The 10164-nt window shown below is 35.0% G+C and overlaps 1 protein-coding gene and 1 long non-coding RNA gene across 4 annotated transcripts; both read left to right on the top strand.

Moving 5' to 3' along the window:
- Nucleotides 1-455: 455 nt before the first annotated feature.
- On the top strand, nucleotides 456-2755 carry LOC121974825 (probably inactive leucine-rich repeat receptor-like protein kinase IMK2). Its single transcript, XM_042526078.1, has 3 exons — nucleotides 456-1368; nucleotides 1450-1827; nucleotides 1949-2755. The coding sequence occupies exons 1-3, from the start codon at nucleotides 516-518 to the stop codon at nucleotides 2500-2502; spliced, it is 1785 nt and encodes a 594-aa protein (XP_042382012.1). The 5' UTR covers nucleotides 456-515; the 3' UTR covers nucleotides 2503-2755.
- A 5448-nt stretch (nucleotides 2756-8203) lies between these two features.
- LOC121977439 lies at nucleotides 8204-9842 on the top strand. Of its 3 annotated transcripts, none has more exons than XR_006110825.1 (5): nucleotides 8204-8573; nucleotides 8690-8739; nucleotides 9012-9138; nucleotides 9213-9316; nucleotides 9412-9842. It is a non-coding gene; the product is annotated as an uncharacterized LOC121977439 (long non-coding RNA). The 3 variants fall into 3 exon arrangements; XR_006110826.1 differs by having other exon boundaries at nucleotides 9015-9138; XR_006110827.1 differs by having other exon boundaries at nucleotides 9027-9138.
- The last annotated feature ends 322 nt before the right edge of the window (nucleotides 9843-10164 follow it).

The following is a 10164-nucleotide window of genomic DNA, read 5'->3' on the forward strand; positions in this document are numbered from 1 at the left end:
TTATTTCGAACATATTAACCACCATAAGTAGTCTCACTTTGTGATCAACGATGAATGACTTGAGTTAGCAGGGTAGTTTAGAAATATTAGTTCTAAGATTAACATATTTGCTTTGTTCTTGATTAACAGTTGGACAAATCTTGCTTTGTTCTGTTTATTTAGAGAGATTAATCTGGCCAGATACACCAATCATTTGCATATTGAATGCTTTCACATCATCAGATGATCTCCTCCCACCTAAATTGCATTGCGATATTAATAATGTCACCAATACCAAATATATATTAGCATGCATGACGGGCCTCTGGCTGCCTATCATTGGTGCAACCATTCTCACCTCCCCTAACGGCTATTCAGTCAGCAAAGCTGATCATCGAAGGTCTTAGCAGACTGAGTTGTTGACCAACATAACTTGACAAAAGCAATCAATACGCCACCTTTAAGAAGGTCACTCGTCTTCCTTTCTTCCTCAATCTTCTCTTGCATGCTATCTATATCTCCAATTTCCTTGCTCCATGGATTTCAGTAGCAAAAGCATGCCCATGTTATTCATAGCTACTTTGTTGCTGGAGCTGACTTGCATTGCAGCTTCGGGCAATAGATCAAGACAGCAGGTGCTTTATGTAAGCGAAGCTGCCGACCTGATTAAGCTTCGCAATTCCTTTAGCCCTCCTCTAATCCTCTATGCCAACTGGACTGGCTCTCCTTGCTCCACTAATGGATCCCAATGGTTTGGCATCACTTGCCATAACTCAAGAGTGGCTGGCGTTTCCCTTCCAGGAATGCGACTCTCAGGCTCCATCCCTTCCACAGTTCTCCAAAATCTGTGGTACTTGGCCTCCCTTGATCTTAGCAATAACGCCCTCTATGGCACGCTTCCTACTCTCCAGGGCCTTATCAATCTCCGAGTTGTCTCCTTTGCGAGTAATCAATTCTCCGGAGCGATTCCTCTGCAGTTTGTGGCTCTGCCTAACTTGGCTAAGTTGGAGCTCCAGGATAACAATCTCAGTGGAACAATTCCAGCATTTGATCAGCAAGCACTGGCACGGTTCAATGTGTCCCACAACCACCTTGAAGGAAGAATCCCGAGCAACCCTGTGTTGCAAGGGTTTCCTACCACTTCATTTGCCAACAATTTGCAGCTGTGTGGGAAGCCTTTGGCCAACCCATGCTCCTCCCCAACTTCTCCAGCTCCTCCAAGCGCAGGCACCGCAGCGAGCAGTCAATCGAGCGGCAAGTCATTGAGGTCTTGGGCTATTGTCCTGATCGTGATCAGTGCCCTGGCAGGCGTTTGCATGGCGACGTTTTGCTTCTTGTTCTGCTTGAAGAGGCGGAGTAAGAAGGCCACAGAGAAAGCATTTGATCTAGGTATCGCACTGCACTTTTCTCATCTATGCGTCGTATAAATTTGATTGGATATACTTAAGTTGCAATTCCACTTAATTGTAGATGCTTCCCTCGCAAAGGGCTCAGGAACTTCAGAGATCATATCAGAGGCGAATCAAAACAAGAACTTGATGTTCTACGACAGAGAGAAGGCTACCTGTGGCCTCGACGATCTGATGAGATCTCCAGCAGAGTGGTTGGGAAAGGGGGAGTTGGGGAACACCTTCAGAGCAATGCCGGAGTCGGGTCGTATCATGGTGGTGAAGAGGCTGCACGGCGTCAATGGAGTCAGCAAGGAGGAGTTTGTCCAACAGATGCAGCTACTGGGAAGGTTGAGGCACAAGAACCTGGTGGAGATGCTTTCCTTCCACTGCTCCAAGGAGGAGAAGCTGGTCGTCTTTGAGCATGTCTCCGGAGGAAACTTGTTTCAGCTGCTTCATGGTAATAACTAACTAAACTAACTCTACTAAATTTTGATCGCCATTTTTGTACAAAAATTAAGTTCGATCGAGTAAAACTAAATGTTTAAATGTCTGATCTATGCTTTATCTCGTGGTGTCAGATAACCGAGGTGAGGCAAGGATCGTTTTGAAGTGGGCAGCGCGACTGAATATTGTGAAGGGAATATCAAGGGGCTTAGCCTATCTCCATGAGAGCACGCCGTTTCACAAAATTCTTCATGCAAACTTGAAGTCATCAAATGTTCTCATTGATCATAACGAAGAAGGCAAAGAATACAATTCTAGGCTTACAGATTATGGTTTCTACTCTATTCTACCTTCAACTCAAGTCCACAGCTTGGCGGTTGGAAAGGTACCTGAGTTTTCTCAGGGCATGAAGCTGGCAGACAAGGCTGATGTTTATTGCTTCGGCCTCATTCTCCTGGAAGTTGTTACTGGTCGATTTCCGGGAGATGAGGAAGATCTACCGGGGTGGGTGAGATCCAATGTCACTAACGGACGGCCTACTGATATCCTGGACATGGAAATAGCTTCGGAGATTGAGAGGTATCCAGATATACTGAAGCTGACTCAAATTGCTCTTGATTGTTTAGAGATAGATCCTGAACGCCGTCCAGTTATGAACGAAGTGGTCAAGAGAACAGAAGAAATCTGAGAGAAGCAAAGCAAGTAGCCTAAAATAAAAAAAAAAAAATTGTTCCATCAAACATCTGGTGTGCCAAGTCTGTCAGCCTGGATTGCAGTATAACAGCAGATTGGAGTTGTAAGATTTTTAGTGAACTTATCCTTGTTAGATTATTGCTGAGAAACAAAATGCTATCTTGCAAATATTACCATGTCGAGAATGTAAACTCAAATTAGTGTTCTGTACAAAGTTTGGATAGTCAGTTCGTTGTTCAATTTTGTTATATTTTTATTCGCATATTATACCATACTTGAAGAAAAATTTACTCAAATCAAGATCAGTGTATATGATCTAGAACAAGATGAAAATGGATTTGCAGAAATTAAGAGCTTACATTTATTTTCCAATTTACAGAAATTAAGACAATATACCTTTATTTTTTTAACTTATCATATGTTCTTCAATCATCAATAGATTCGGTTTCAAGATCTAAATGTAAATAATAATTTTAAAAATTGGGTTACAATGTAAAATTATCAATATTATAATAAATGTCTCAACGATATACAATAATTGGATGTCCACAAATCGATAGACATATTTATGTAGTTTATAGAATATTCTATCACATTCTTGCATATTTTCATATTTTTTCTAGTACGATTATTACTACGTGTAACAATTACAGTAGCTATATATAGTAATTGTTACAATGTATAACAACTATAGATCATAGTTGTTACAATACTATAAAAAAGGGGTCATTTGTGATAAAATTTTCTGTCGCTAATATGTCGTCGCCAAATTCTACAACGAAATAATGTAAATTCGTCATAAATTTGCGATAAACTTTTTTTCATCATAAAATTCATTGTAATTTTGTGACAAAAACGAAATTCGTTGCAAAATTCATTGCAATTTTGTGATGAAAATAAAATTCTTCATATAATTCACAAATGCAAATCTAGGACGAAAATCTTTTTTTTTTTTTTTTTTTTTTTCCAGATTTGTGATGAAAATGATTTTGTTGCAAATCTACGACGAAAATGGATTCATTACAAATCTGCGACGAATACAGTTTTGTCACAAATTTGCCATGAATCCATTTTCATCGTAGATTTGTGATACATAATGATTTACAATAATTTTGTGATTAAAAATTTTTGTCGTAAAATTCATCACAAAATATAAATTCTATTTCTACATTTTGTCGTGTATACAAATAATACAATCAAACCTGTTTGTTTCATATCAACGTACACAAAATTCCAGATATATACATACAACACAATAATTTCCCATCACATCATATTCACACAACACATAATGATACAAACACAAAACACACAAATTTAAATAATCTCAAACAAGTCATCACACAAAAAAAATATTCAACATTTCAATCTAACATTTTTCAAGTTCAACAAGTCATCATATCCAAATGAAAATATCCCATGCCAAATAGTCTCAAAATGATGGGAAGACAAAAAAAGATCATCATCATCTTCTTCCTCAGTAGACACTTCTTTCTTCTTCCATATTTCCTCTGCATCTTTTTCTACATCAGAAAATAAACAAACAAAAAGTATCATTTTTAACAAGAAAGAAAATTTTATAAACTAACACAAAACTAAATACGTAAAGACTTACTTCTTTTGACATAAATTTTCAATTTCCACCACATTCCTTAGCCTCACCAACTTTGTTCAAAATAAATTAGCAGTTCTAATAAAAAATATAAAAATAAAGGATTCATGAACTCAATCAAATAATAAATGTTCAAAAACACTAATTCTGAGATAAATAACATTCATACGTAATAAATTCATAAAGAACCATTACCACCATCATCATCGTCATCGTCATCATCACCATCATTACTAGAATCGGGAGGAATCTGACTTGGAGCGGAGCTTAACTTAAGATGTTGTATTATGAAGTTTTGTTTTGGCACAATTTGCTAATTTCCTAATCTCTTTTTCTCATTTCCTGATCCTTTTGTCTTATTTCCCTCTTCAAATGGTTAACTTCTTCAGTCGAGTTATTTATTTGTACCCTTACTACTGGTGGGGTGGAAGAAGATATACCAACAATTTTATGAGTTCTGCTAAAAAAATTCATTCCTAATATTTTTTCCCCTTTCGGTCTCCACTCACCTCTAGCCATATACTCATATTATTATGAACAGAGGGATTAGATCCATCATTGACATCACTAGCACTTGAACTTCTCTGTGTTAGTTCTAGCTCATCATATTTCTCTGATATTGTCATGAGAAAAATTAAAAGAAAGTTACAATAATAATATTTTAGAAATGCATATAATCTTGATTATGTATAATAGAAATGCATATAATATAAAAGGAGAGCAGAAACATAACTAATAGAATCTAAGTTATAAATTAAGATCCAAGATTAATCTAAACTTAATTGCTTTAGCTCTATCCCAGTTCTAAGTCTTGTCTTTCTTTTGAAATGTGCGGGTAAAAGTATCTATAAATAATGACTCCCTCCCTATTTCTTGGTCTAAAAAAATACTGTTAGAAATAATGAAATAGACTGAAATAAATTTAAAAATTAGTGGGAGAGTTAAAAAATTACCAGTCTGCGTGAATACTCACCGATACTAATAGTCTTTCGCATATGTCATGGGTGAGTCTCCAGAATTATATGCTTGACTTGATTTATTTTGTTGACTTCTTTGTTTGTTGTATTCGATTGCCCAAAAGTTAGAGATCCTGGTCCAATTTTCCTCGGTGATGTAGGATGACTTTTTTTCCTAATCTTCGCATGATTAAGTACATGTTGGATGTGATTGCCACATTTTTTTCTTAAAAATTCTTTTTTATATCTAACTCTTCATTCGGTCCCAATTGAATATCCATTGGAATAGAAAAAAATAATTGACTATATATTCATTTTAATTTCATATATAAACTAAAGGGGATATACCTTAAACTCATTCCACCATAGAACTTTTGTGGGTGATGGAGTTCTTGTATATGTCATTGAAGCCTTTCCCCAATGGATATTCACTATTCTATTAATATCATGAACAACACATACAAAATTTGCAAATATATTGATATGTACAAATCCACAAGTACATAAAAGTGTCATCAAGTAATAAAAGATCGAATCCACAAGGATTGTTAATCAAGTACTAGTCGGAATGACAAAATAGTTATCTAGATAATCACGAGTATATGTGTGTCACTAGAACAAGAGAGAAAGAGAGGAGAGTTGAGAGAGGTTTGAGGGAGAGGTAGAGAAAAGAGCTGAGTCACAGAAGTGAGTGAAGGGGGAAGTGATTCTAGACTTCGGTTTCATCCAAATGATTATAAATACCTAATCTATGTTTGGTTTCCTATCCTTAATGAGTATTTATGTAGGTAGACCATCCTCTGGTATCCGATGTAAACTTTTGGCACTACAATGGTGTACCAACCCTAATCCTTGTCTACTTTTGGAAGTATCACAACTAGTGATCCAAAACCTAGGGAGGACCTTGTTACAAGGTCCCTCGACCTATAATTAACCACTTTTCTTACTGTGTGACAACGAATTAGGTTTGGTCCATTAAACTCCATGACAGCCTAGGTTTCTTCGTGGTATATCAGGTTGCACTTTCATATCCGACTATCTAAGTCTCAGTTTTTTACGAGTCAGAGGATCGAGTTCTCCTTTTAGTTCATCCACAAACCCTTATGGGATATGAATCTCGTACTTTTGGCATCATGATCGTGTTAACATGATAGATCCAAACCATAAACACATATTTCATCAAACAAAAAATATGCAAATATATAAATTAAATGAAAAATGTTCATATATCAAGAGGGCTACTTGCTACACCCTAGAATCAAGAGAACTGCTCCATAACAAAGGAATTACAATCCAAATAAACTAAGAGAAGCATTCATACAATTCAAAATAGTGAATAGAAATAGAGAAATGCTTACGGAGAAGATTCCCGGAGTCTTTGGAGTGGTTCCTTACGCTAGAGGTGGATGAATCGTTGGAGTGGATGAAGGTGATGACTCTAGGATTTTTCCTAGAGGGGGAAACTCTCTCCCAAGGAGGAGGAAAGTCCTCTGGTCTAATCTCCCCAAAATAAGAGTTTGCTTCATCCTTTTATATCTCCTCCTAAGCTGTGCAGATCTATAGGTTTACATGGCTCCACAAAAATAGGTTGTTCGACCCTTAGACCTAGTTTTCTCGGGTTGAGACTTAAATCAAAGTTGTACATCATGAAATTATCTACATTTTGATAGTGGTTAGACCAATAACTCTAACCAAGCTAAAAGTTATGGTCATTTTACTTTTGGTTTGTAATGTAGATTGAACCGAGCATGACCTGTGGTGCTGACATGGGCACTCGTGTTTGGCTTGGGAAAACACCCAATTTGGACACGGGCTGTGCTTAACTGCATGGGTGCCCGTGGTGGGCTCTATTGGGAGGTGTTTTGGGGTTGTTTTGCACCCAATTTCTTTCATCTAAACCCATTTGTGTCATGGGATATTGCTAAAGTATGTTCCTTAATTAAAACTTTATTTTGATGGTCTTTTGAGTCTTTTTTTTCATGGACGCTTTGTGCATTCAGCTTGATAATGAGGCTGATGTTCAATGCTCTATTTTAGATCTAAATTCACCTCCTATCAATGAAAACAAGCAAAGAGAAATTCTCCATACTAAAAGAGTAAAAGTAAAAAAATCTAAAGGAATAGGGTGTGAATGCAAATTATGCTCTTGAAATGTAGTAAGATATATAATAAATGATATTTAAAAACATACATAATCTACACTTTTCATCTATCATAAAGTTATAAACAAACAAAGTTAAATAATTAAGATAGTTGAAAATAATAAAATATTTTATGGTACTTACCAATCTCCCTAAGGGACTATAGATTCTCGAGTGTCTTGCATCTCAGCAATCGAGTGTTTGGCCGAAGGAACTTGCCTGGGTACTGGTGAATGTACTGGCAAAGGTACTAGCAAGGTGAATGAGAAGGTACTGGAAAAAGTGCATGGGAAGGTTCTACCCGATCAGGGGGTTGTTAGTATAGTGGTAGGTGTTGAAGCATACTAACCAAGAGTACTCCATCTATCACTACAAAAAAACAGGGCTTCAGAAATATAGGCCAATTTGAAATGGAATTAAAATCTTTCTCTGATTTAGGCCAATTTGAGACGGATTTACTACAAAATTACTAATCCGTTTCAATTTAATAAAATATAATATTTAAAAAATAAATTGAGACAAAAATTGAAATGAATTTGAGAAGGAACTATAAATAAATTTTTATAAACAAAAATAAATACGGATTACAAACAAGATTTGAAACGGTATAATTTCTGTCAAAAAATTTGTTTAAAATTTAATGAAAAATTGAGACAGATGAAAACCTGTTTTAAATTTATGTAAATTAAAGATATTTTTTGATGGATATAAAATCTATTTTAGATTCATGTAAATTTGACTTGAATTTGCTACGAAATTAATTGTCTGTTTATAAAATATAATATTTAAAAAATTAAGATAAAAATTAAAATGAATTTATGATAAAATTTATAAATAAATTTTATAAATAAAAATAAATATAGATTATAAATAGAATTTGAAATCGTATAATTTTTATCAAAAAGTTTATTTAAAATTTAATTAAAATTAAGATGAAAAAAAATTTAATTTTTATAAAAAACGTAGCTCTTGCCTTCGACAGAAACAATGCCTGCCCTTGCCTTAAGCCCTTGACCTCGAGCCCTTCGATTCAACTCCGACAAATCGTCACAGACGTCGCCGACCCTCTTCTTTCTCTGCTTCCCTCCTCCAGCGCTGCAAAGATCAACAAAAATGTAGCCCTTCCTTCTCCAAGAAGCAGCCCCGACCCCCTTATTTCTCTACTTCCCTCCTCTAGCACTCAGGCAATCAATTCGACTTCGACAGATCTTCTCGGTCTATCCTTCATCTCCTTCGCTTTCGGCACTCAAGCGATAGACTTCGAGAGATCATCCTCGTCTAGCCTTCGTCTCCTTCACGACCAGCGATGAGGTGCCTCTTTAACTCCATCTCCAAAAGCCCTAATCTGTTTAATGAGGTAATAGTTGTTTTGTTCCATGAATCTTCTTCTCTTTACTTCAATTGTTCCATGAATCTCCTTTTAACGCCTGTTGTCTCTACCTCAAGCTCCTTATCAATCCTCTTTGTTGTCAGAAGGGGCACCTCTTCTGCAAGTGACTCCTCGTGCAAAAGGACATCAAGAGGTGCATTCATCAGGACTGAATTTTCATATTCATTCTCACAAGATTTGTAGATTCGTGTGTGCATGTTCTAATGTAGAGACAAATGTATTATCTGGAGGTTTTAACTATCACATTTGGCTTGATGACTTGATTAGCTTGGCCATTCATCTTCATGAATCTTTATAATCATTCTGTTATAATAGTAATGTCCTATGCATCTTATTCTTTTTTTATCATTTGTTGTGCATATACTTTTACATTGAAAAAGTATTCTTCTAACTTCACTCTTAAAGAAGTTATCTGTTTAGGACGGAAGGCTTGTATTGGAGTATGAAGAAGGAGTTCAGAAATTTCCAGCACAAACAAGGAACTAGGCCAAAATACGTGAAGTAATCTTATATTCATACAAGCATTGTCAAAGTAAGTATATGAAATTAAGTAACATGAATTTTTCTTAATTACTTTGATTTTTTATGTTTATGTTGTAAAATTAGGTTGCTAGTGTTGCCACTAGTAGCATAATCGGAGATTATGTTGGTGCCGGTGCAAAAAAAGTGGCAATGTTAGTAATGTTAACCAGCAACAAACTGCAACTCAAGTAACCATCTTAAAATTTTATCTATTTCACGTGTGTATCTTATTTGTTTGTTTTTATATTTATTAGACTAATATAAGTTATTGTAATATGAACAGAAACAATAAAGAGAGACAAAATGTTGATGATCATGCTACTCCTTATTCATTCAATCTTCAATCATGATGTCATGTAGTGGGTGGCAAATTTGCTAGATGGTGACAGATTAGCTACAATAATGTGATCTGGGTTACTCATGTAATGGGATGGTGTATGAATTTCAATGCAATCGACACTTTGGAGTTTGGAAGATCCAAGAATTAAAGTTTTAACATATTTGCTCTGATGAGAAGAACAAAGAATTATCACAAGAACTTGAAGATATGCATGTTCTACTAGCAAGAGGATGGAGGAAGAAATTATTAAAAGAAAAAGGAAATCGTAATGTTTGATTGCATATATCTCAAGACGATGTAAATATTTATTTATCTCAATGGCAATTGTATTGTACTTTGAATTTAGAAATTAGTTATTTTTAATATTTTTGAAATTTATGATTGTTTATTGCAAAATAATATGTTGATATGAAATATAGATAAAATTAGTGATAAATTTGGAAATAAATTTATATGTGGATTTATAAACAAGATTATAAATGGATTGATAAACACGTAATGACATATTTAAAACAAAATTAGAAACGAAATTTGTATTTGAAATTAATTTTATTTAATCAAATTAAAAATAGATTCGTAAACAATTTTTTTAATCTGTTTATGAAATTAGAGACAGAATATTTTCGTCTTAAAATTAGCTACGGGGCTTTCAGTAACGGATTTTTGAGACGGAATATTCTGTTTCAAACTTTCTTT

Source organism: Zingiber officinale, chromosome 4B (assembly GCF_018446385.1).
Source record: "Zingiber officinale cultivar Zhangliang chromosome 4B, Zo_v1.1, whole genome shotgun sequence".
In the NCBI taxonomy this organism is placed as follows: domain Eukaryota; kingdom Viridiplantae; phylum Streptophyta; class Magnoliopsida; order Zingiberales; family Zingiberaceae; genus Zingiber; species Zingiber officinale.